This window comes from Hemicordylus capensis, chromosome 3 (assembly GCF_027244095.1).
Source record: "Hemicordylus capensis ecotype Gifberg chromosome 3, rHemCap1.1.pri, whole genome shotgun sequence".
Taxonomy (NCBI): Eukaryota; Metazoa; Chordata; class Lepidosauria; order Squamata; family Cordylidae; genus Hemicordylus; species Hemicordylus capensis.
The window spans coordinates 358,435,285-358,461,948 of record NC_069659.1 but is presented as its reverse complement, the minus strand read 5'-3'; the positions used below and the strand labels follow the sequence as shown (position 1 = coordinate 358,461,948).

At 55.4% G+C, this 26,664-nt stretch overlaps 1 protein-coding gene across 4 annotated transcripts in view; it reads right to left on the bottom strand.

Annotated features, from left to right (window-relative positions):
• The window catches only part of OPA1 (OPA1 mitochondrial dynamin like GTPase), an 81,381-nt gene that overhangs the window by 4,120 nt on the left and 50,597 nt on the right, over positions 1-26,664 (bottom strand). For all 4 annotated transcript variants that reach the window (XM_053308838.1, XM_053308840.1, XM_053308839.1 and 1 more), the window contains 8 exons: positions 25,720-25,885; positions 24,789-24,944; positions 24,061-24,169; positions 21,628-21,707; positions 20,618-20,758; positions 19,901-20,017; positions 18,056-18,149; positions 17,216-17,326 (listed from right to left, as the gene is read on the bottom strand). In XM_053308838.1, the coding sequence (XP_053164813.1) occupies positions 17,216-17,326; positions 18,056-18,149; positions 19,901-20,017; positions 20,618-20,758; positions 21,628-21,707; positions 24,061-24,169; positions 24,789-24,944; positions 25,720-25,885 (974 nt within the window). The remainder of the gene's footprint in view (positions 1-17,215; positions 17,327-18,055; positions 18,150-19,900; positions 20,018-20,617; positions 20,759-21,627; positions 21,708-24,060; positions 24,170-24,788; positions 24,945-25,719; positions 25,886-26,664) is intronic.

Here is a 26,664-nt window from a genome sequence, read left to right as displayed (position 1 = left end):
GCTCAACACCATCGGGGCCACAGAAATCACCATCAGCCAGTTACAAAAAGCAGCTTTACTGGGAACAGCCTATATTCTGCGACGACATCTATAACAATGACAACCACTTGATAATAAGCCCCCCCAGGTCCTTGGGAAGGACTCGATGTCTGGATAAAACAAACGATGCCAGGGATAACCGGTGGCCTGAAGTCGCCCGGGCTCCCCACGCTGCTTTTCCTGGTGCCTCTCGGGGATCGGGGGAGCCGCTGTGGCCCTCTGTTGCCAGTGAGGCTCCCCTGTGCAGCTGCCATCCTCGCGGCCTGCTTTTTGCTTTCAAGCGATTTCGGCGGGAACTGCTGGTGCTGCTCGGAAGGCTTCCTGAAGGCTAGGCTGCTGAAAGGGCGTTTTGCGGCCATCGGGAGGAAGGTAGAGGCGGGCGGGCAGAAATAGAGCGGGTAGAGTGAAGAAAAAGCGGATGGAGGAAAGACAGGAGATTCAACGGGACACAGAGGAATTTTTTTTTAAATGTAGGACACGAGAGGAAAATAGAAAACAAGAGAGCTAGAACACACATGGCAAAGGGAGAACCAAAAGGCTGGAAAAGGAGAAGGCAATAACAGGAAAGAATAAGAAGCGAGCTAAGCGAAGGTGTCTCTGGAACAAAGGCAGGAAGCAGAACTGGAGGATGTGCCCATGAATACTGGGTTAAGGATCTTTCAAGTATTACTACTTGCTGCCTCTAGGAGCAGCGTAGGGGGCAAAATCCCACATTGGGTGACCTCCTACACCAGCTGAGAAAGGGTAATTCCATGCTAGGAGTCATTAGGAAGGGGGGTGGAAATAAAAATGCTAATATTATGATGACAATGGGTTAGGCCTCAGAATTCAGCCTCAGAATTGATAATGAAGACACTGAAGTGGTGGATAGCTTCTGCCTTTCAGGATTGACCATCAACAGTAAAGGACCCAGCAGTCAAGAAATACACCACAGACTAGCTCTTAGTAGGGTTGCAATGAAGGTCTTGGAAAGGATATTTAGATGCCGTGACGTGTCTACACCTACAAAGATTAGAATTGTCTGGACAATGGTTTTCCCCATGACACTCTATGGAACCGAAAGCTGGACTTTGAAGAAGCAAGCTAGAAAAAGTATTGACCCTTTTGAACTTTGGGGCTGGGAAACACTTTTGAGGAGACCATGGACAGCCAGGAAAACAAACAAATGGATCATAGAACAAATCAATCCAGAATTTTCACTCAAGGCACAAATGGCCAGGCTCAAACTATCCTGCACTTTGGATACGTTATGTGAAGACCCAGCTCCTCGAGAAGTCCATAATGCTGGAAAAAGTTAAAGGAAAGGAAAGAAGAGAATGACCAGCAGCAAGGTGGATAGACTCGATGATGACAGCCATGAATGCACCACTGAGAGACCTTAAAGGCCAAGTTGAAGACAGATCATCCTGGAGAGAATCTATCTATGTGGTCGCTAAGGGTCAACACTGACTTGATGGCACTTAATCAATCAATCAGTACAAATCTATGGTGCGGCCACATCCGGAGTACTGCGTACAGCTTTGATCACCGTATCTTAAGAAGGATATTGTAGAACTACAAAAGGTGCAGAAGAGGACAACCAAGATGAACAGGGGCCTGAAGCATCTTCCTTAGGAGGCAAGGTTACAGCATCAGGGGCTCTTTACCTTGGAAAAGAGGCAACTAAGGGGAGACATGACTGAGGTCTATAAAATTACGCATGAAGTCAAGAGGGTGGACAGAGAGAAATTTTGCTGTCTCTCACACACAACACTAGAACCAGGGGTCAACTCATGAAACTGAAGGTTGGGAAATTTAGGACCGACAAGTGGAAGTACTTTTTCCACACAGTATGTAATTAATCTATGGAATTCTTTGCCATGGGATGTGGTGATGGCTAACAGCTTGGATGGTTTTAAAAGGGGCTTAGACAAATTCATGGAGGACAGGTCTATCAATGGCTACTAGTCTGGTGGCTTTGGGCCATCTCCAGCCTCAGGGGCATGATGCCCCTAAATACCAGCTGAGGGAAGCAACAGCAGGAGAGAGGGCTTTCACATACCTCTTGCCTGTGGGGCCACTATGTGAAACAGGATCCTGGACTAGATAGGCCTTGGGCCTGATCCAGCAGGGCTGTTCTTATGGTAAGGGCTCTGGAAAATATGCAAGCGCCAACTTGAGGAAGCGCCAGCAAGAGAGTGCTTCAGAATTGTGTTGGGCAACTCCAGCCGCCCAGCACACATCGCTTCCTGCGGACACAGAAGGCAGAATCAAGAGGGCGCCCTCCTGCTAGGTTTCACACCCAAGGGAGGCAGCGCTCTCTCCAGAGGCAGCCTTGGCCCAAGCCACTCCATGCCCACCCAAGCTTGCCTAGGAGGAAAGCAAAGCCCAAAGGGGTGCCTGGGAGGCCAGCAGCAGCCAGAGCAGGCCCAGGAGCGCAGGCGCCTGGCTGCCACTCCACAGCCTCCGAAGCAGCCCACAGAGACCTCACGGGCAGAATAACCTTTGGCTTCATGGAGCAAAATTCCCTGCCCAGTGCCCAGCCCATCTTGCTGAACCTTTCCACCCACTCTTCTCTTCCCTGCGCTCTTTTCAGGGCTCTGGCCATCCTGCCTTTCTCGCCCTGACTTTTGTGCCCAAAGGGATGCTCTGGATAGCTTCTGCACAAACAACATTCCCTTTGAGAGCTTTCAGCAGAGAGTGAACGGCACGAATGCCTAATGCTGGCAACACCTGTTAAACAGCGACCCAAGTGCCCGAGAACCACCAAACAGCCCCCGCTTCCTTCCAGCTTGGTGACAATGAGACAGGCTGGGCCAGCCGCGGTGAATGGCTCTTCTCCCCTCCATTGACTCCATGTTTACCCAAGAGATGAGCGGCTCCGTGCCACAATTCATCCTGGCCCCTGATCTGGTCATGAATATTCCCATAATCCCCTCTCCCCGCCTGACAGAGAATGAAGAAATCCCCTATTCAGAAGCCTCAAGAGACCCATTCATGCTCGCGGGCTCTTTACTGCCACATGCAACAACATCCACAGCCCTCTCATTTTCTTTTCATTAATCCTCTGATACTGGCTCTAAGGGGCTCAAAAACAGACTAATTGATCTATAATTAGGATTTGAATACACACCATGGACACAGAAAACAAGGCTACAGCAACGGCATTTGCTTTTGCTGCTGGTAGCATCACTCAGGAGGCCAAAACAACAACAGCAGCAACAAAAACCAGGACTCTTTTTGACCCCTCAGTGTTCAGAGCTGCTTTGTCCCAGCAAAGAACAATCCAACACAGAATGCAGATTAATCTGTGATCCTCACAAAGCAGGAAAAGGGATGAGAATCCAAAATTGGGTGGGTGGGTGGAGTGGGGGAAGAGTGGGACCATCAGACTTTGCAGAGATGGCCCCGGTCAGTTGGCCCTCATAGGAACATACAAAGCTGCCATATACCGAGTCAGACCCTTGGTCCATCTAGCTCAGTATTGTCTACACAGACTGGCAGTGTCCTCTCCAAGGTTCCAGGCAGGAGTCTCTCTCCCAGCCCTATCTTGGAGATGCTGCCATGTTGGGAACTGGAAGCCACCTTCAAGCAGATGCTCTTCCCAGAGTGGCCTATCCCCTAAGGGGAATATCCTACAGTGCTCACATGCAGTCTCCCATTTATCTGCAAACCAGGATGTGCCCTACTTAGCAAAGAGGACAAGTCATGCCTGCTGCCACAAGACTAGCTCACCTCTCATCTGAGATCCAAACATGCAGGTTTAGAGAGGTCATCCAGCAAAGCTGGAGCTCTGGGTAACTCAAGGGGGTTTCGTGAGCAGGGCAGGTGAGCTTGTCCTCAGAGCTGATCTGGAGCTCGCCCAACGAGTGCAAAGCCAGGCTGCGCCACCAGCACACCTCTCCTGCAGAACACAGCAGATTCCTGGTGCAACGACTACACTGAAGCCAGCCCTGAGTAGGGAGGAGCAACAGCAGTGGGCTGCCTGCGTCTACCAGGAACTCCTCCCAGCATGTGTCACCCTCAGGAATGCGAGAACCAACAGCTGCCAGGGTTGAGTGGGCCGTGGGTGCCAGGAGGACCCTTCGGGCTACCATGACTAGCTGCTGGGCTGCTGAACAGCCTAGGCTGCAAGGAAGCCCTCCTAGGGGGTCAGAATCAAACACAGAGAGGCCTCCTTGTGCAGCTGGGGAGCATTCAGAAAAGATGGGAGCAGGGAACCATGCAACTCTGGAATGGTTCACAAGTGCTGGAGGAACTCTGCGAACAGTGGCCAGGTCTGCTCATGCCATGGCCTCGGGGAAGTTCACTTGGAGTGCTCTGTACAGGGCTGGGATAGCTGTGTCACTTACACCCTGCCTCTCTTCCACTCAGGGCTACACCTATGGGGTGCCCCAGCTGTGTCTACCTGAGACTGACCAGACTTTGACCCGCCTCATCAACTCCAACAAGGATACTGTGTTGGGCGTCTTCTGGCTATACTCTGGGAAGAGCTGCCCTTTCACCCATTCAATGGTTCCACGACACTCCCCCCTCCTCCCCCCAGCTTCAGCACCCTATCAGGATGATGCCCCTTTGGCCCCCAGCTCCTGCCACCTGCAGAGCAGATCAGTCCTCCTGTTCTACAGGAGCCTCCTGCCCAGTCCACCCCCCCCACCCCAAGTCCCTTCCCACAACTTATTGAACAGATGCAGAGAAGCATCTCAAGGTTCTTTAGAAGCACTGCCAGCAATTCCAAGAGTGCCCCCAACTCAAAATGAAGGCAGGCAGAGGTTTCAGTCCAAGAAGGAGCTTCAGTTAGGATTCCTGCTGTGGGTGCAGGGGGTGGTCCTTGGACCCCGTGGCCCCAAGGGGCTCCTTCAACTCTGATTCTGCAAGCAACGGCCTTCACACGGCTAATTCCTTTTTGCATGGTATTCGCCCACATGCGACAAGATGTCCTTGCAGCCACCAGCTCTGCCAGAGAAAGCGGGCTGATGTATTTTAATCAGCCACCACAGCAGACGCTACAGAAGGAATCTCTCTGCACGTCCCTTTGGACCTCCAGATGAACTGCAGCAATGTGACTAAAAGCTGCTTGAACCCAGCGATCCTAGCCCTACCGAGTTGTGTTTTTTTTTAAAAAAACACCTCTTTAAATGAATGCTTCACATGTTTGAGCCAGCCTCCTCTTGTCCACAAAGCACACTGGCCAAGAGGAAAAAGCAGAACTTTAAAGAGGAAACCACCCAGGCTGCCCTTAAAGAGACAGATCATCATCGATCACTTGCAAGGACAGATTTATAATAAAAGCCCCCACCCCGTTTCTTTAAGGCTGCAAAACCAGATGGGAAGTGAATGGACAGTCAGTGGGTCAAGAAAACACAGGGGAGGTTCCGCTTGTCTGCTGCATTGAGGTTCCCAGCAGAAGAAAAAGGGGGTCAAGGCGGAAACGGCCCGGCTGGCTGCTGGGAAGGCCCTTTCTTCAGGCTGCCACAAAGAGCTGTGCTGTTCCTCGTCCCACTGACAAGCGGGTAGAAAGATGAGCTTGTCAAAAGGTCTTCCACAGCCCAGGCTTCCCAGAGAGGCAGAGGCAGGCGCACGGAGCTGGAGAGATTCTTAAACAATTAGCTCATTAGTGCAACGAAACCCTGAGACAAAGATCTGTCCAACAGAAAGCCTCTGAATGGAATGTATAAGAGCCGAGGGAGAGTCTCCCCATGAATCATTTGGGAGGTTATTACAGGCTTAAAGTGGAAGCTTGCAGAAAAGCTCAAACGGCAACAGAAAATGCACGGCCCTGTGCTAATCCCCAAGAACGAACATCCACTAACAAGGCATGCTGCCAGTCACCTGGTGCAAAGCCAATTCCAAACCCTTCCAAATGGCAGACCTGTGTGATCAGGAGGACTACTGCAAAGCCCGCTTGCCCCACAGGCCTGTACAGGAAACCCAGCCTCACTAGGCTTTAACCTTCTGGCCTAACCTTACTGACATAAACACTGACCGCCCAGCCTCTGACACTAGGGAAAGCCTTTCACTTTCCTGTGGGCACTGAGAAGCAGAAGCCAGACGTTCCTGGAGGAGGGTACAAGGAGTTGCCTCGCACCCCACACCTTGCTGGCTGGCAGAGCATCTGCTTTGCTTGCAGAAGGTCCCAGGTTCCACCTCCACACCTTCAGGTAGGACAGACCCCCTGCTTGAAACTCAGGAGAGCCGCTGCCAGACAGTGTAGGCAATGGGCAACGAGAGAGACCAAGGGACTGGCTCAGCAGTGCCTACGACTCAAGCCATTCTGCCAGGACACTGTTTGTTCAAATGGGTGGAGATCCCTAGCCATCCCATTTGAGATCCTTTAAGTGGAAATGCCAAGGAACCAGCCAGGAGTTGACCTTCCATAGGCCAAGCCTGTGCTCAGCCACTGAGCTACTGAGGAGGAGCCTTCCACTGGCAGTGAAACATCTACCAAAGCAGCAGTAGCACCATCACCGGAGACAGCCCGTGCAGGGAGTCAAACCAAGCTTGAGCTCAACCAAGGCAGAGAAGACAGAACTAGCTCAACTGTGGCCTTGTTTGGAAGGTCTTCTAGAGACTCAATCAATCAAGGAGAGGGAGAGGAGGAAGGCAGAGAAGGGCTGGCCAAAGCAACTTGGCACGACTGCTCACAATGGAGACCAGCTCATGGAGAAGCCACTCTTCGACGAGACATCCCAGCAGAGAAATCAATCTCTTTGGCAATGCTTTCCTACCATCAGCAGAGCCCCCCACCAAAATCAAAAGCAAGAGCAGGCCAAGAGCTCTTCTCCTTCTGGCTGCCTCCACAGAGCTGCACGGTGGCCAGTCTCCTCCCTCTGAGATGCTGGCGCGCTGATGGCAGACTCTCTCCAACTGCATGGAAGCGTGTGCCTCATGCCCAAAGGCATTCTCTAACCCCTCCCTCTCTCTCGTTGGGCAGGAGATGGACGGGGTCCAACCCCTTTCCTTCCCACCCACCCCTTTCTCCATGCTGTTTCACTTCAACCTGCCCAACAACCAGAGCGGGGCAAAGGTCCACACCTTGGAAAGCCCTCGCCCTTGGCCACGTGCAGCCTTGAAGCTGAGCAATGGGCCACAGCACGCCTACTGAAGTGTGCAGGTGCAGCGGTCCCTGCTCCCATCAGCCACAGCCCAGCTGCATCCACCTCCGAGGGGGGGGGGGCCTGCACGACGGAGCACCACCACCACCACCACCGCATTGCCCAGAGCTGTAGCCCTGGAGGTTCTGCTGCAACCATCATGCAGGGGCTGCCTGGAGGGATGGGCTGCCCAAGCAGAGGTGCACCTCGGTTCTTTTGGAGCTTGGACCTAAAGGCCTTTGGAGCCCCCCTGCCCTCTTTGGCAAATTAAGCATCTTCATGCTCAGCCGGGCAACCACACCATGCAGGGAAGACTAAAGAGAGCTTTGAGGGCCCCAGGGGCTGGGAAGGACCTGGACTTTGGCCCGGAAGTCCAGGGCCAAGGGAGGAAGCAGCCGAGCTGCTCATTCAGGATCCCTCCTTGGAGCAGGTTTGGGGCAAAGGACTGGCAACTCTGAAGGCAGCAAGTCCACCTTGGCTCAGGGTGGGTCAGCCCAGAGCCATCTTGGTGAAATTAGAGCCAGACAGACACAGGGGACAGTGGCAATGAGAGGCCGGGGGGGGGGGGGGTGAGTGAGGACGGAGAGAATGAACAAATGCTGGCCCTAGACATGCTGAGATGGAGAAAGGCAATCAAAGGAAAGCGGCAAGGGGCAGCCCACACACAGGTCAGCTTCCACATCCCCATTGAGGTGGAGATTAGTTAAACCAGCAGGGCTATGCACCATGAATAATAGACTGGACGCTGTCACCAAAGATGGGAGTGTGTGCTGTAGATCTGGAGTCCAGGGGACTCCATCCATTTCAGACAGGCACACTTTTTAACGGTAGTGGCGGCAGGGAAGACGCAGAGGCCAGGAGACACATCCCGGAAAGCCAGACAAGAAGTGGGTGGGACACAAAAAGCAGACCAGGAGATGCCTCAAGGACCCCAGAAGGTTTAATGCCCCCCACTGATGCAGAGGCTCAACCACTCCACTGAGGAATGCTGGCTTAAACCCAGCCCAGTCCTGTGAGGTTAGAGTCGGGACTGCAGGGCAGAGCTGGGGCACACGTTTCCACCGAGAGAAACTCCCCGCTGCCAGGCTGAGAGAACCTGTAACAAAAGGCCTGAGAGAACCAGCTATTTCATGTCACTGATATGGCACTTTTAGATGGCATCATAGCCACTACATGCAGACGGAACAGAAACAGGAGATCTCTCTGGGCTCAATCACAGCATTTTAACGCAGCAGACACACAACTAAAAAGCACGGGGCTTTCTTCCCACGTTGACCAGTCTTGTGAACACAGACACCCCTCAGGACCAGGCAGCTCCTTCTCGTCAACTCATCTTCTAAACAACTGCTCTTGTCCCACTGCAGCGATAGGACAGGGAAGCACTCAGGAGAGGAGAGCTGGTCTGGTGGTAGCAAGCATGAGTTGTCCCCTTAGCTAAGCAGGGTCCACCCCGGTTGCACACGAATGGGAGACTTGCTGTGTGAGCACTGCGAGATATTCCCCTCAGGGGATGAAGCCACTCTGGGAAGAGCATCTACAGGTTCCTAGTTCCCTCCCTGGCAGCAGCATCTCCAAGATAGGGCTGAGAGAGACTCCTGCCTGCAACCCTGGAGAAGCTGCTGCCAGTCTGTGAAGAGAAGACTGAGCTAGATAGTCCAATGGTCTGACTCAGTCTAGGGCAGCTTCCTGTGTTGCACTCCGCTCTGCCATCCAGATCCATTAGGAATGGTGACATCATGTCAGCTGACCTTTGGAAAGCCTCCTGCCTCTCTCTGTCCAGGAGTTACCGTAATCCGTTCTAAGTTTCCCTTCTGGGCTTAGGAGGTAAGAAGGGGGAGAGAGGAGAGAAATCTTGTGGGAGCAATCCCCAGACGTAACCGCACACACTCTGCACTCTTCCCCAGTTCCTTTTTCTTCTTCGTGCCGACTACGAAGTAGGCCACAGATTGCTTCTGGCCACTGGGGGGCAGCAAGGAAAGCTGAAGCCCACGGGAGGACCCACGGAATGACGAGATCGACCGCCTGGGCAGCAGGTTTTCTTGTTTTAAAGCAGTGGCGACAGCTGCGCCCCAAGCCCAGCTCCTCTTCTCGACCAGCCTTTTCACACACAGAGGAATGATGCTGTGAGCGTCATGCGGGGGGAGGACGATGGCCCAGTGTCCGCACAGGAGACTGTCCACTGGTCTCTCCAGAATGATGCTCGTAGCACCATTCCCTGGAGGATTCTGGGAATTAAAAACGGTGGCCAGCAAGAAGCAGGACTTCCAAAGCAGAAAAGAGGCGCTGGCTTTAAAAACAGGAACACAAACCCAGCCTGCGACCCCAGTGAGCCCTCTGCTGAGCTCCCCCGGCCCCCAGCTGTTTGAACTTTGGTAGCCATTGATGGACCTCTCCTCCATGAAGTCATCCAAACCCCTCTTAAAGCCACTCAGGTTGCTGGCTTTCACTACGTCCTGTGGCAGAGAGTTCCACAAGTTGATCACGTGTTGTGTGAAAAAGTACTTCCGTTTGTTGGTCCTAGACCTCCTGGCAATCAATTTCATGGAGTGACCCCTGGTTCTAGTGTTGTGTGAGAGGAAAAAGAATTTCTCTCTCTCCACTTTCTCCACACCATGCATGATTTTATAGACCTCTATCATGTCTCCCCGCAGTCGTCTTTTTTCTAAACTAAACTTTACGGTACGGTACGGGAGCTTTGGGTCACCCCCGGCCCCAATATGTCCAGGCAGATAGAACACAAGGAATTCTTTCCTTGAAATTTTACAACATTTTTAAAAATGTCATGAGGACGCATGTAAAAGTACCAGCCATTGCTGGCTTACCAACATGAGCTCTCAGCCACCCTTGAGGGAGATGTTCCTGTAAAATGTGATCATGTGAACTTGTCCTAAGGCTTCCAAGGAGCCACGACTGTCCCAGTACAGTTAGTCCAGGAACGGGCCCTGCTTCTGAAGAGAAGCGGCAGTCCGGGGCTACCCTCATACCCCACCTACGAAAGCTCACCAGAGCGGTGTAGAAGGGGACACCCGTCAGACGGGATGGGAGAGTTTCCCCCTTGCACACCGCCCCACACTCTACCTTGGGAAGATGCAGCTCTCTCCAGGGACATTTCCTCTTTTGGCAGAGCCAGGCTAGCCAGGAGTGTGTGTCTGTTTCCAGCCTGGCCCTTGAGCCCAGCACTCTTCATGGCGAGGCCCCGGATCCGTGCCTTGCTCCTGGCGCCCGCTTGGGGCTTCTGCCCCTTCCCTGGAGGACAGCGCGCTGCAGGGCAAGGCTCCCATCAACCCCAAGTCCGGGCCCCTGACAGGAGCGCCAAAGAGCCCCCTTGGCCCAGCGTGGAGGCACGTGGGGGGTACTGTCCCCACAGAGCTCCCTAGGACAAGCTCTGGAAGGGCTGGCCCTGCCCAGCACTTCCCCCTCTGCGGGGGCTTGGCGGGGCTCTCGTTCCCTGGCTCTCTCGTTCCCAGGGGAGTCAGTGCAGCAGGAAACGGCTCTTGCCTGGAAGGGTTGTTGCCAGAGGGGGACCCCCCCCCCCCTTGACCAACAGTGAAGATGGTTGCCTTGCTCACTCAATTTCTTGCCCCTCAGGCCTGGAGTGAGGAGCCTGGCCTGGGAAGAACGCACGAGCCCTGTCCCAGGAGCCTGCTGCTAAGTCTGGCTGTTCATCAATAGCCCTGGGAAGCCACTGTGGCCCACGTCTCCTCATTGGGGGTTCTGCAGTGAAGGAAGCCATCAATTCCTCCGAGTGGGCTTCCTTCCAAGCAACGGTTGCTCTCCTTGGAGATGACCTGCCTCCTCCTCCAGCGGAGACGGCCCCTTCAAAGCCCTCCCGCCCAGTAACACTAAGCAGACCTTGCTACCTCCTCAGCACTCCGACAAAAGCAAGCTTCCTGGCATTCCTGGGGGAGATGCTCGAAATGCGTCGGTGTCAACATAGACCTGCCCAAACAGTACAGAGCTGGGAAGTGGCTCCGAATTCAGCGTCTCCCTGTTATGACCAGCTTGCCCTCGGCTGGGCTTGCAGGCTAGTTAAGACTCAACTGAGAGTGGAGCAGGGCCAAGAGAGCAACAGAGGAAGTGGAGTCAGCCCCAACCACTGGGGAGAGGCGGAATCAGGCGCCTCCCATAAGGAAAAGGCGGAGCCGATTCTGCTCCTGGGACTCGACTGGTCAGCCACCAAGAGGCTAGACTGGGGTTCTTAAATGTGGCTCTTCAGATGCTGTTGGACTACAACTCTCATCATCCCTGGCCACAATGGCCAAAGCCTGGGGATGATGGAAGAGGAGAGCTGGTCTTGTGGCAGCAGCATGACTTGTCCCCTTAGCTAAGCAGGGTCCACCCTGGTTGCATAAGAAGGGGAGATTTGATGTGTGAGCACTGTAAGATATTTCCCTCAGAGGGTGGAGCTGCTCTCGGAAGAGCAGAAGGTCCTAAGTTCCCTCCCTGGCAGCATCTCCAAGACAGGGCTGCGAGAGATTCCTGCCTGCAACCTTGGGGAAGCTGCTGCCAGTCTGTGTAGACAATACTGACCTAGATGGACCAAGGGTCTGACTCAGTATATGGCAGCTTCCTATGTTCCTAAGTGGTAGTCCAACATCTGAGGACCCAAGATTGAGAATCCCTGGGCTAGATAAATGCATTGGCAAGCCCATCAAGGACGGCCAACTGGCAGACCAAAGCAAATGGATCTGGCCCTCATCAGCTCTCACTGGACCGGAAACCACTTTGGCATAGACACCTGGGCCTGGCAAGGCAACCCTACCAAAAAAGGCGAAGAGAAACAGACTCTGCACATCAACAATACAACGCCCTCTTGGAGTCTGAGTGCAAGACTTACATGCACAAGCATACAGGAGGCCACGCCCTGCAAGGGAAGGGAGCCCTCACTGTTAGAGCCAACTTGATGACAACGATGATGAGGTTAGCCGTGTCCAATTCCCCTCTCCTGCCCCGCAAGTTTCCCTGCTACAGAGTCTGGATTCAAGGTCTCTCAACACTGCTTTGGTTTCCATCTCATCACACGCAATTAAGGGTGGCTTGAGGAGCAATGAAAGGGTCATTCTTTCCCCCACCTTTTCAAAGCCTGCATCTGGGCACACCTGCGATTCTATCCGGAGGTGGGGATTTTTCCACCTCCAATCCACGGGAGTTCAAGGGCATGCACTCTCTCAGGCACCACTAAAGCCAGGGGAATCCAAGTGCTACAAGGGAGTGGATTCAGAGATTGGGGCCCAGAGTTCTCAAGAGGGGGCCTTTAAAGCACATCCCTCCTGATGCCACACTGGGTTAACGGGCAATGCTTTTGCAGCAAAGATCTCTTCCTCTACATGGCATAGTATTGTAAAGCTGGGCATGACGCAGCAGCAGAAACTGGCCACAATCCAAGGTGGAGTTAAGTGTGCTTAAGCCCATAAATCTATGCTGGAATATGGCCAGGAGCTCCAAGAGCTATTTACACATGACCAAAAAGAAACAGAGATGGATTGCAGATTATGCAGCACAATGGAACTACACGTAATGGGCCCAACGCATCACCTGTGAGCGGCCAAGCTCCACAGGCCACAAACCCCTGCTGAGTGTCAGGACAGCCCCACAAAACTGATCTGCAGCAGATTCAGAAAGAATCCAAACGAGCCAGCTGAATAAGATAAACAAGACAAAATGAGTTGACTGATGTGATGTGATGGCTTGTTCCACACTCTTTTTGATGATGATTGTTGTTTTTAGATGAATTCTAAGGAGGAATTTCTTTTTTTAATTGCATTTTTATTGGATTATTGTCTAGCCACCTGGAATATCTGGAAAGGTTGGTAATAAGTGTGTATGTTGCCATAGTAACTAGGCATGGAATGTTCAGGGGGAGGGATTTAAATAAGGACAGTTGGAGGTATTTGGAGCTGAGAGTTAGGCATGAGAAGTTGGACAGAGCATAGCAAAGAGATTGGTTTATGTGATCTGAACAAGAGAGATTGTTCAGGGGTTTGTGTGAGACTTGATTGGTGAATGTCTGGAGAGAGTGGAACTGGCAGTGCTCTAAAAGTGGGGAGTGTTAAGCCTGGGAAAGAAACCTTGAACGTGAAAGGTGCCCAGAAGTGAAACCTCCTGGTGACAGACAGGAAGGTCTAAGTCGATTCACTAAGTCTGCAAACCAAGTTTTATTTATCTCTGTCCCGTTATATCACCTCCCTAAACATTACATTTTATCAAGAGGGGAAAACCACTCCGAGAGTGAAACTGCTCACGTACTGAGCAACTTTGCAGAGAAGTTTATGTGCCCTGCCTTGCAGAGACCTTTATTCCAATCAGTTGTCAACAATAAACTTGTTCTTGTTTTTGTCCTACACCTCAAGTTTTGTTTCATTTGTACACTGAACATATACACCTATCCTGCGCTCACGAGGCTATGTAACCAAGGTGTTGAGTATTGAGAGCAGGGTAATAAGTAATCATATGATGGCAGTGAAAGGAAGTAAAAACTGAATAAACTCCCAGAACCTGGAGACTAAGTAGTTGTAACACGATATAAAAACAAACCGCCCCCCTGGACTGGAGGGGGCGTCAGGGTGGGTTCCTGACAATAACGGCCAGCCTCTTGAGGCAGGAATTGTTCCTGTCGCCTGACTGTCAAGTTGCTTGAGCAGCCTTGGGCCAGACCGCACGTCCTGTCCCAGGCCTGTCCCCAGCTCCTGGCGCGGTGAGTGCTGGCACTTGTGCCTCACAAGAGAGGGACCAGGCTTCCTGCCAAAGGCCTCTCATCAAGGCAGAAGTGGTTGAGAGCACGTGGCTCCTTCCACCCTGCCCACTGCCCCTCACCACTTTCACTGGGTCATTTCTTTCCGTTTTGGAACCTGCCCATGGGCTGCTCTTGGGGACTGCCCAGACACACAGGCTTCTCTCCTGGGCAGAGAAGTCAGGAAGCTGATGGGTGGAGCAGGAGGAGGAAAGGTGGCCGGGGCAGCTCGTCCACAAGAGGAAGACCCAGGGGACTGAGGGAACTCCCTCCCTGACCCCCACTACTGAGGCCTGGGGTCTGGCCCGCCTCTTTGCTGGGTGGCAAGGCGGAAAGCACAACCCAAGAGGCTGCAACCCCACAGGGCGCCCACAGCATGGATGCTGCTGCTCAGGCAACGTGAGGCTTGCTCAATGGTCTGCCTTCCCGAGCCTCTGACCACGATGATGAGGGCCACGTCAGAATGCAAGCACAGAGCCCCCGGCTGGAAACTCTGGGCCATCATCTGGCCTTCCTGTTTCAAGGGGTCTCAACTCCCCCACAACATCTGCCCGCCCAGCTGTCCACACTTCACGTGCAGGCAAATGAACTGGAGGGGCAGAACCCCCCCCCCCCCGCAGGCCCCTCCTTCCCTAGCACCGCCCCCTCCTCACTCCCCTCAACAGCAGCATTGGGCCGTCTGGGTCTTGAGCGGCTGCTCGAGTCGAGCCTTGCGGTACCGAGGAAGCGGCAGGATCCCCCTCCGGGGTCCCTCTCGCCCACCACGGTTTCTGCCAACTGGCAGCAGCAGCAGCAGCAGCAGCTCGCCAGCCTTTCAGACAGAGAGGGCTCTTTCCCAGCCCGGCCCAGAGATGGGGCCGCGCTCAGGGACTCCGGCCCTGCTGGCTTAACTGAAGACTGCCTTGCGTGAGGAGGGAGAGCTGGAGCTTCTGCCTGAAGAGCAACCCCATTTTTTAAAAGTCGCCCTGCATTAACACCCCGTCTTGTGAGCTTGCCTGCTGCACTTGCCCGTCCCCAATAAGGAGGGCTGAGCTGGGCAAACCACTGCCTCGGCCCAGGGCGACAGGCACGTCATGCTGGGGGCGGGGCGGGGGGGGCGGGTGGACCCCAGGTGTCTGGGACCCATTTCTGAGGCGCCAAGTGGCATCTGGGGATCGTGTAAGAGGCACGTGAGGGTTACGCCTCCAACCGTGGATTTCCACAAAAACATATGACTGGTCCTCCGAAGGCCAGCATGGCCAATGCATATGGCGACGCGGGCTTGTTTGGCTGTACCTGCTTTCCGTTTGGGGAGTCTCCGAGTTGAACTCGGGGCGGGATTTCAAACCCTTTCCAGGGAAGAGGGCTTCAGAGTTCTTTGAAAGGGAAACTGCCACGAGTATTATCACTATTATTCCTCAAAAGCTCCACCTGGCAAGCCAAGAGGTGAGAAAAAAGCCACGAGGCTTGGCGACCCGGCCAGGGCCACCGGCACACAGGCACGCTGCACGGCCCTGCTAAAGAAGGGGGGAGCTGGACTGTGTGCAGCGCAGCTGCGAGGAAGGATTTGATCCCGTGACCAAGGAGGCAGGTCTGCAAACTGCCAGGGCCGAGAGGGGAGGCGGCAGCAAGTACAGGCGGGCACCCGCCCAGAAGCCTGGACACACACATGCACAAAGCAGTCCCCGGCCAGTGCCTGGCTGATGCTGAGCATCGAGCCGCCCAGAATGGCACACAGAGGCGGGGAGCCGGCCACACGCATGACCCCACCGTTGTCCATTGACAGGGTGCCTCCCCGGGTGAGGCCCTGCTGCCTCCTGCAGCTGAGAAGGAATGCCGGCCAGTGACTGCCCAGCAGCCTTTTCCAACCTGCAGAGCTGTCAGGCGGCACAGAGGCACAATCACCCTAGCACTTTGTAGGGCCCCCCCCCCCCAGACCTCGGAGTCCCCTGCTGCAAGGAGTACCGGCAGGCCAGGATGTGTGTGTGTGTGTGGGGGGGGGCAATACTGAAGGATGCTGAACATCCTCCCCAACCACCAAGGGCCAGACTTGATCCTGACCCAGCAATATCAATACTCTTTTCATTTAGAAGGCCTCAGGATCATTATCAGGGCACGAAAAACCATACTTTCTGGCGCCATGCTTTCATAAAACATCTAATTTGTTCTGTGGAGGGGACTGGTTTGGGGGTGTTTTTTCAATGCATGGTTTGTGCCAACTTGCTCTCTCCAGGGATGTCTGTCCCCCCCCCCGCCAAGAAGCAGCTCCCGCCTAGTTGTGGCCAGAGAGCCCCAGGGGCGAGGGCCAAGACCAGACCAGTGTTGCCTGTAGCAGGGATTCCCAGATGTGGTTGACTACAACTCCCACAATCCCTAGTCAAAGGCCACTGCAGCTGGGGATACTGGGAGTTGTAGTCAACAACCTCTGGGAACCCTTGTGACAGGGAACACTGGACCAGACCCACGGGCAGGTGGGGAGTCGGGTCCCCGTGGCTCGGGGCGGGGGGCAGCGCAGTGCAAGAAGCCACCCAAGACTTTTGGACACTGTGGCCTGAAGCAGCAGCGCTGATGGTCCCCTCGCAGACCACCCAGCAAGCCCTCCATGTCAGGCAGCAAGACCCAACAGGATGGAGGCTTTGTTGAAAGGGAAATGAGTCCACTTAGGGCCTCGGCTGGCGATCAGAAGACAAATACGGAGAGAGGCAGGTGGGCGGTGGGTGGGGATGCCTGCGCCGGCTGCTGCGCTCCCCTCAGGGCCAGGTGAGTGAAAGGCCCACCTTTGCCTGCCCTGCCCGGTGGGGGCTCCCTGGCCATCCAGGAGCCACAGAAGCCTGCCTAGCCCCCACAAGAGGCCTGCCCCCCCAAGGTGATCTGCTCCATGAGTTGCAGGAGGTGCCTCTCCTGTGCTTCTGCCAAAAGGCATCCAGATGGGCCTCCGCAAAGTCAGGAGACCCCCCTCTTCTCAATTTCCGGGGCAGGCCGAGGAAGACCGCAACCTCTGGATTTGCACAGAATGCTCTGGCCCATCCTGCTGCCTGAAGAAAAGTTCAGGCCAACGCAAGAACTGGCTACCTTCCATGCCACGTGCCATAATCTGCCGGAGAAGGCCCTTCGCAACTCCGTCCCTTTCACTCTACACACAAAGCCAAAATGGACAAGCACCAGAAGGGCTGCTTCTCCACGGCAATTTCCACCTGGCCACGGTTCTGTTTGTGTGGCGACCACATTCGAGCCCACTACAAAGGGAGCTTGGGTTGAGGCCAAGGAGATTTTGGATTTTATCCCATTAAGACTGGCCTAATCAAGTTTGAGCCGAACCTCCTGTTTCAAGAGCCCAGCTTCTGTGGGCGGGCAACTGCCTGACCACCCCCTTCTGAGCACAAGAGACACTCACTGAGGTCCTCGGCCAGCTGGACTCTCTTCCCTGTCAGCAACTTCACCTTCTTGTCACAGTCCTCAGCAAAATCCTCCAGCACCTCTTTTACATTCTTCTCTAGGCGCCTCACTGTAGGGAAAGAGAGACATATATATTTATACATTCACACACATCCTGCCCCCAGGAGAGAGAAATATCTAAGAAAATGCACACCACGGACGGCACGCCAACGCTCCAGTAATGGAACTTCCTTTTGCTCCCCTCTCTCCTGACTCAGCATTAATGAGAGCAGTGCTGCTTGCAGGCTGGCCACTCATCAGGTAGAGCTGAACGGTCAACCATGTGCAGGGGTGGGGTGGGGTGGGAGGGCAGCAAAGGCAGCTGCACCTCCTTTGGCACCGCCCCCAGGCCATTAGGGTTGCATAAATCCCATCTTCAGCATTAAACATTCGTTAGAAGGAAGGGTTCAGTTGCCCCCAGTCATGACCTCCTGAACCAGCACCTTCTCTGCACTAAGGACAGATCCCTCACTTGAAGTTTCGGGGCGGAGGGCAGCCTAGAAGCATCCCAAGGCTGCATCCAGAGCAATCAGGGGAGACGGATCATTCCTCCCCGCCCCACTGAATTCAGTCGTGCTGAATTTGACCCACATCCCGCTGAGCCGACTCATCGACAGGAAGGGACCAAGTTGAGCATTTGCTGACGCAGGCCCAGAACTGCTCGTCCAGGGCACGTCAGGCAGCCCACAGCGCCTGAGGTCGCTGCTGGTGTGGAGGCTCCGATGGCAGAAGTCCGTCCACGCCCTGGCAGGACAGGGATGAAAGGGGGCAGGGGGCAGGCCCCAGGCACAGCCCTTACCTTCCGTATTGGTCAGCTGCTGCCTCAGCGTGTTCGCCGTGATGGCCAGCATCCTCTGTATTCGCCAGAACAGGACCACGTCATTGCACTCCAGCTGAAACCGCCGGAGGGACCAGTTAGCACCCAGGAAGTAGCAAGGCAGCTGGGAGAAAGGGCTTGGCCCTTTCAACAGGAATAGGCCCCTTCCCCAAAGTACAAAGCTTCAGGCACACACGACAAGGGAGGAGAACTACTAGCCACTAACTCAGACGACTCTCGCTGTCTCTTGAGAGCTGAGGCTGCACACCGGGCCTCCCTGGCTTACAGCTCACCTCTGCCCGGCCGTGTAGGCAAGCCGCTCCCTTGCGGCCTCCCCTTCTCAGCTGCAAGACGGGGAGGAGAAGACAACCGCAAAGCGGCAAGGATTGCATCCAGAACATACATATGTGAAGCGCTTTGCATCTCAAGAGGCGGCATACACAGGCAAAGCACATTAAGACTGGAATCCAAGCTAGCCGGCTCCCCAGCGGGCAAGACAGGCATTGCTCCTCCTCATACCCAGCGGGGAGCCCTTTCCTTGCTCACCTTGAGGCCCAGCAGACAAGGTCTGCTTAAACCGGGAGCGGCTTGTCAAAAAGAGCTGGAAGGGAGCCTCTCCTTGCCAGAGCTCCGCTTGCTCCACTCTCTCCTGCCCCGCCCCAGCGTGAACGAGAGCTGCGCTGCCTGCAGGCCGGCCATTTGTCAGGTAGAGCAGCACCATTAACCAAACTGCTCTACCTGACCAATGGCCAGTCTGCAGGCAGCGTAGCTCTCAACAGAGATGCAATGGCAGGTAGGGTCTGCCAAAGGGCTTTGTTTGTTTGATTTCTATACCGCCCTTCCAAAAATGGCTCAGGGCGGTTGACACAGAGAAATAACAAATAAATAAGATGGATGCCTGTCCCCGAAGGGCTCACAGTCTAAAAAGAAACATAAGACAAGACACCAGCAACAGTCACTGGAGATATTGTGCTGGGGGTGGATAGGGCCAATTACTCTCCCCCCGCTAAATAAAGAGAATCACCATGTCAAAAGGTGCCTCTTTTAATGTTAAAGGGGAAGCTTTACTTCCCTTTTGCTTGCAGGCTGCATCCAGCCTAAGCCCAGTGCCTCGCTTAAAAGCAGAGGTGCTACCACGGAAGGCACTGAACTACTAACGCATGAAATGGCATCCAACCCAACCCGTTTGGTTTTTACCCACCCTCACAGCCGCCTGGTCGAGCAGGCCACCTTGATCCCTCTTTTGCAGCTGGGGAAACCCAGGGCTGCGAGGCATTAGCCCACATCCCCCAGCGTGCCCATGGTGGCACTGGCAGCAGGCAGGCGGCACAGTGCTGCTGGACGGGCAGAAGCCTTCCCTGCAGCTGTGCCTGCCCACTGAGGAGGAGGAGGAGCAGGAGCAGGGGCAGGAAGGGGCAGGAAGGGGCAGAAGCTGCCATGGCAAGCCTGGGGTGGACACCAAGCGCAGCCAGGGCCAAGGATGAGCTTCCTGACCCGCTCAGCTCAGCACTTCCTCCAAGTCCTCCTGCTGCCCGGCATGTCTGCTGACTGGGCCTTGCCCTGCCTGCAGCCTCTGCTGCCACTCGAGTCGCAGACCTTGCTGGGAGGTGTGCTGGGTGGTGCCGGCGGGGCCAAGCACCAGCAGGGAGCTCCCAGGAACGCAAGTGCAGCACCGAGAGGGAAGAGCCGCTCGCGCGTCCCTCGCCTGCCATCTAGTGGGCTGCGCTGGCAACCCAAAGCCCGAGACGGCCCTTCAGGAGAAGAGCGCAGCCGGAAGGAAGCTCTCTCTCTCTCTCGCTCTCTCTTCCAGCCAGCCCCTCCACTCACCTCAGAGTCCACAAAATGCCTCTGGTAGTAATAGAAGCCCCTCCGGCAGAGGTTGCAGTGGCCCAGGGCCTTCTTCAAGAAATGCCGCCTGTAAACCTGGTGCCAGGTGTCTTTAATCTGGGGCCAGAGAGAAGCATCTGGTGAGGCTGGATGGCACCAAAACACATGCTGCGGGGCAGCAAGACAGGAAAAGCCCACCCTTGGGCAGGGGGCAGCCAGGTGAGGGCGCTGCTGCTGCTGCCAACAGCGCCACCTCCTCATATGGACACTACCTTCCGACAGAGGCAGCACGCACACTGCGAGAGGCACCCACCGCTCACCTGAGCAGTTGCACTTTGGGGGGAAAGGGCCTGTTGAGAACCTGCCCAGGAGGAGATGCCAAAACATCGCTGGGCAGCCTATTCCAAAATGGCACCCCCCCCCCCGGGTGTGTGTGTGTTTAACCTAAACCCACCGAGAGCCACCAAGGAGCCATCCCAAAGAAGAGTTTTCTGGAAAACCACCCAGCATCCTGTTCTGATCTATAAGAGAAGTGATTGGTGGGGGGGCAGAATCCCACACATCTTCACTCCACACTTTTGCAGTCAGACCTTTTCTCCCAAATAACCTCCGAAGCAGCTTCTAGCGCCCTCTGCCTTCTCCCCTAGAAGCAAAGTCTTCCTCTGAACGCATTCCCAAGACAAGTGCTCACAAATCTTGCACAAGGGGACACCTTACCAAGCAGGGGTCTACAGCCACCCCTCGGGCCTCCAGGTTCTTTCGGACGGTTGTGACCTCATCGCTGGCCAGGTAAGCTGGGTGCTCTTCGTTGCATTTGATCATCTTCTCAAGTTCATTTTTTGTTTCATTGCGGATGGTCTTAAACGGAAGAGATCAACTGCTTATTTCAATTTTCACCCTACTCTCTCTCTAGGAGCAAGGTGGGAAATATTCTAACATTACACATAACACACTCAAGACAAAGATCAGTTGATCAGGATTTGATATACTGGTTTGTTCCCATTCCAGCCAGTTAGCAAGCCACAGTTCCCCCAGTTCACCTGTCAGGGGCAGCTGCAGTTTCTTCCAGGAGTGAAAGTGGAAGCTTCCTTTTGCCTCCTCTTGCACTCTGAGGAGGGGGCCACAAGACCAGGGCGCACTGCTGCTCGCATGCAGCCAGAATTCAGATCAGGGCTTGGAACTTCGGCCCTCCAGCTGTTGGTGGAATACCACTCCCATCACCCCCAGCGTCCAATAGTCAGGGGTGATGGGAGTTGTAGTCCAACACCACCTGGAGAGCCAAAGCCGTGCCGCCCTGGCTTAGAGGGCTGGCTGAGCTGGGCCGGTATAATCCAAGGGAGTTCTGGCAGGGCTACTTCATACCTCACACTCTAATTGCTTGCCTGGATCAGGGGTACAAATGCTGGAAGATCTCTGCCTACTTTTGAACAAGGGAGAGGCAAATAGCCGCCAGCGGCCTTGGAGGGATGCCTGGGCTCTCCGGGGAAGCCCCCTGCATGGTGCACAGAGAGCAACAAGGAACTTGTGCATACCCAGAAGGGATGGAGCTGTGTGCCTCTACCATTTACGGCAATACTAACTGCAAGCTGGTGCATCTGAGCTGCCCGTTCAACGGGCCACAGAGACGCAGACAAGCAGCTCCGGGTTGGTGCTTCTGCCGAGGCCGGGTGCGGCCATTCCACTCAAGACACCCCCACCCCCGGCTCCAGGGGGCAGTTCCCGCTTACCTGCTCTTTGGTGCGCCCCACCCAGTGGAGCCACCTCTTTTTCCAGTCTGGACCCACCATGTCTTCAATAACCGATTCAGCTGAACAAAACAGAAAAGGCCTCTTTGGTATCTTAAGAGAACACAACGCTGCGACTTGCAAAATACACCCAACAGGCTCCTCCCCAAGACCCACGAGTGGAGCCTGGGGAAACGTTATAGAGCTGGGGAAGGTGCAGAAGTGGGCAACCAAGAGGGTCAGGCTACAACACTTGGGGCTCTTCAGTTTGGAAAAGAGGCAACTAGAGGGAGTCATGATAGATGTGTATAAAATTATGCACGGAGTAGAGAGAGTGGACAGAGATGATTTTTTCTCCCTCTCTCATAACACTGGAACCAGGCGTCATCCCAGGATATTGAGTGCTGGGAAATTTAAGACCAACAAGAGGAAGGACTTCTTCACACAGCACATAATTAATCTATGAAATTCTCTGCCATGGGATATGGTGGCCACTAGCTTGGATGGCTTTAAAAGGGGCTCAGACAAAGTCATGGAGGGCTATCCATGGCTACTAGTCTGGTGGCTGTGGGCCACCTCCAGCCTCAGAGGCAAGAAGATGCCTCCCAAAACCAGTTGCAGGGGAGCCACAGCAGCAGGAGAGAGGGAAGGCACCCAACTCTTGCCTGTGGGCTCCTGGGGGGCAACTGGTGGGGGGCCATTGTGTGAAACAGGATGCTGGACTGGACGGGCTGCCTTGGGCCTGATCCAGCAGGGCTGTTCTGATGTTCTTACCAGGTAGGGAGAAGCGAGGTCGCACACGCAACCCGCCCAAGAGAGACCTGGCGCACATGCGGCAGAAGTCGCTACATCACACGGCCCCGCCTGCTTGCGGAGTGCTTGCCCTTTGAGGAAGCTCAGCCACGGCTTCTGCTGGCCTTCTGGCTCCGAGACACAAAGCGGGAGAGCCTGAAAGGGTGTGTGATGGAGCAGAGGGCGGACCACAGTTGCGAGGGGCATGCCGGGGTCCTCGCGCTTGACCGAGAAACCCCAGTGGCCGAGGGAGCTGCCTGGAAGTGAGCAGCGGGCGGGGAGCCCCTCCGTCACTGCCTGCCCGGCTGTGGGGACAAGGGATGAGATGGCTCCATACAGCACGTGCGAGCAAGGCCACCGCGACTCCACAGAGCAGGGCTGCACAGCTCTGTCGCTGCTCGACAAGTCCCATCGTCTCTTGACTACTGGCCGCTGCGGCTGGGGATGATGGGAGTTGTAGTCCACCAACAGCTGGAGGGCCAAGTTGGGCAGCCCTGGCCTGTAATAAATACTTGGCATCCGAGTGGGACTAGCACCACAGAAGAGACTGCCGTGAGACGACCCCTCCCTGCGAGTGCTGCCAGCAGGCACCAGAAGGGCAAGGTGGAGGAGGAGGAGGAGGAGGAGGAGGAGGCGGTGGCGTAAGACACGGAGGAGGCAGCCGTGGCAGCGGATTTCCAGGAGGAAAGGAGGCGGCCTGAGGGCAGAAGCCAGCACCGGCCTCCCTGCAGCGCTGCCCACCCAGTACTCCAAGAGCCGGGAAGGGAGCCCTGCCAAGCCCCTGGGCCTGCCTGGGGAGGAGGAGGTGGCGGTGGCGGCAGCGTGCAATGAAGTGCTGGGAGGAGGGCTCAGCCTCCCCCGAGCTTTTCCTCTAGAGCTCGGAGGGGAAGGCATGTGTGGGTGATGCTCAAGCTGGAGAGGGCTCCGTCTCTCGTAAGGGAGCCCCCCTGGCCCTGGGCAGAGGGCAGCAGCACTGCCTGGTGGAAACCCTGCACAGGGCCGAGGGGGCGATTTGGCCAAAGCTCCACACAGGGACAAGGAGCAGCTGGTCAGCGGGGTGGACTTGGGGCCGATGGGAGCCTTCTTGCCATGAAGCACACTGTTCCCGTCCCCCACCCCCAAGGAAAGGGGCAGAGGCATGAAGCGGGTGCCAGGAACAAGGCATGGAGGGTCACTGTGGCAAGGAAAGCCATTTCACCAAAGCATTCTGGGGCTGAATGAAAAAGGAAGGGGCGGCAGGAGGAGGCAAAAACCATGGCTTGACGAGATGGGCCCGGGAGGGGCAGGAGCCCAAGGCCAGCCCCCGAGATGCCGAGGGGGGCAAGGAAGCAGCTGCCAACCAGGGTTCGCTCTCTTTTTTCTCATGTGTGTTCTGGTGGGCGGCAGTATCAAGGCAGGGTGTGTGCACATGTGCAGGCAGGGTGTGTGCACATGTGCAGGCAGGGTGTGTGCACATGTGCAGGCAGGGTGTGTGCACATGTGCAGGCAGGGTGTGTGCACATGTGCAGGCAGGGTGGGGCCTTCCTGATGCACACGGAGCGGGATCTGAGATTAACTGAGCGGACTTTTAAGATGTGTGAGCGCACGTGCATGCACACGCCTTCGAGGGTGCAGTGCTTCTAACCCAAGGGAAACACCACCTACTGTCTTTCAGGCGACACTGGAGCGTCTCCTCCATGAACTGGATTGCGGCGTCCCACTGCTGCTTGTCGGAGATGGAGCGGTCTTCCAAGGCGTTGTGCTGGATCACCCTCTGCCAAGGCACAGCACCACCATCAGGGCCCACCCTTCTCCCCTGGCTCTAGCCAGCCCACCGCTCATGTTAAGAGCGTCGGACTTAAGGAGAAGCCCAATCTCTGCTAAGCGCAGCAATCAAGCCCCATTCGAAACACCGTCCTTATGAATACCCAAAGTTCTGAAAGCCCACAGAGGAAGGTGTGCAAGACCCCCCAGCTGTGGGGCCACCGCGAGGGCAGCTCAGCACGGCTTTGCTGTAAGTGGCAGCAGAGAGGAAGAGAGGGACTCCTCCAGCCTGCTCTGAGCTATGCAGAGAAGAGAAACCTCTCCAGTGTTTGGTCCCCCCTGGGCAAACATGCTGGTTCACTGGGTGATGATCTAGTCTAGTGGACTTGCGTTTTCAGATGCCAGGATCCAACCCCCACCACTGGACTGAACCCCAAACACACATGCCATTTTTAAAAAGCGCGGTCTGATGGGTAGCTGCCTAGCGAGAACACGTTACATTTTTAAGAACTGCAGGAAAGAAGCAGAAGGAGACATCAAGACAGAGCAGCATTGGTTTCCTTTGTGGTTGCTGGAGAACCACGACAGATGCTTCCAGAAGAGACACCCGAGGGAAGACCGAGGCCTACCAGGCTGTCTTCTGCCTTCTCGTTCCACTTGTGCCGCTTGATGCTCTCCTCCTTCACCGCTTGCTTCAGTTTGTCAAAGATATCGTCGTGCTCTTTGTCCTTGTCCTCCTCGGTCATGAAGCGAGCAAATTCCTCCTGGAGCGTCCCCCAGGCAACCTGGACAGTGGGCCACAGAGTCCTGTGCTCAAAAGCAGCCCCAGCTTGTGCCTCGGAAGCAGGACCACACAGAAGCTCCGGCCATGTCGGGGCAGAGGAGAGCCAGGCTGCAATGCCACTGATTGAGTCGGACATGTCGAACACCAGCCAGGGCAAGAGCCACCAGAGCAGGCTGGACAGGCTTGCCTTGGCTGGCAGGGGCTGATTTCAGCGTGAGGCTGTGGTGAGTGGACAAAGGCCAGCAGCCCTCTCGGTCAGCGGGGCAGAGGCGCCAAAGGCACGCTGGCAGAAGGGAGAAGTGGCGGTGGGGGGGCGGCGGCTCTGCAGACTGTGGGCTGCAAAAGAGGACTTTTGCAGGACACAGAGCAGTGAGGGCGGGGGGGGCATGGTGGAGGTGAGGAGGAACCTCAAGACAGGAGGGATGCCTGCTGTGGGCACACCAGAGGGCCAAGAGGGGAGGTGGAGGGGCTGGACTGAGCGAAGCCAGGCCAATTAGCCTGCTGGGGTCTACAAGCATCCCATGGCACCCTGCAAAGAGGAAAGCAAAAGCCATACGCCCACCCACCACGCCTGTCATTTGGGGTGGCCCTTAGAAGAAAGATTCCTTCAGAACCAGCCATGATCAAGGCTGCAGCTGGAACTGTCGCTCCTTCTGCACGGGCGGAGAGGTGGCTTTGCCGTGATCTGCCCAGAGAGCCCCAACTCATCCAGGCAGACTCCCTTAAGGGGATCCTCTGCCCACAAGCGACACCACGGACAGCCAACCCAGCCTCACCTCCACTGCTTTGCTGGGCAGCTGCTTGTCAGTCCACTGCTTCAGCTTGATGTCCACAGTGGTGTTGAAAGTCCCCGAATTCGTGGTTTGTGCTGCTGGAAGGTAGATGTTCTCGATCACATGCGTAGAGACTCTCTCCCACAAGGTCTTCTGAAGAATCTCCTCCCTGAGGAGGAGAAAGGGCAAGAGGTCACTTCACAGGGATGGGTGAAGGCAGGGCTTCTCAACCTTGGGTCCCAGATGCTGCTGGACTACATCTCCCATCCTCCCCACTGTGGCAAGGGATGATGGGAGCTGTAGTCCACCACCATCTGGGCGCCCCAGTTCGAGGACCTCTGGGATATGGACACAGTGGCTCAAAACACTTCCCTGGTGGGGGGTCCTGCAGCTCCCCCCCACCCCCCAACACAACCCGCTGGGCCTCTCCTGCGCTAGGGAGCGGAGGAGGGAGCATTTCAAGAGCTTGGAAACCTGAGAGAGTGCAGGGACTGAGGGGCGGCCAGCATGCAGGGCAAAGCTGCTTCCCGGGCCACCTGAGAGGTGCTCCAAGGCAGGAGGCCCCTGCCCTTCTCCCAGCAGCCGCCTCCCCCCCTCCCCCAGAGGTATCCCTGGAGGCCTCTCCCTCCTCCAGCTGCTCCTTGGCACGCCAGCTCGCCAGCTCGCTCAAGCCTTGGCTGTGCTGCTTGAGGGCTTCAGACCAGCTACCCGCCTTGAAAGTGAAGCAGGCCCGCCAGGGCTTCAGAGCTTATGAAGGTTATTTATGAGAACTTAAAAGGAAGCCAAGTGTCAAGACACTCACGCACACACGGAGAGCAGGAGAGAAGTGTGGAGATGAGAAGCATAAGCTGCAGTTGTCTGCCCAAATGATGCTTTATTCCAAACTCTGCCCCAAAGCAAACTTAACCTGTTCTTATAAGATCAAATCCTCCCCAAACATTTCAGTGC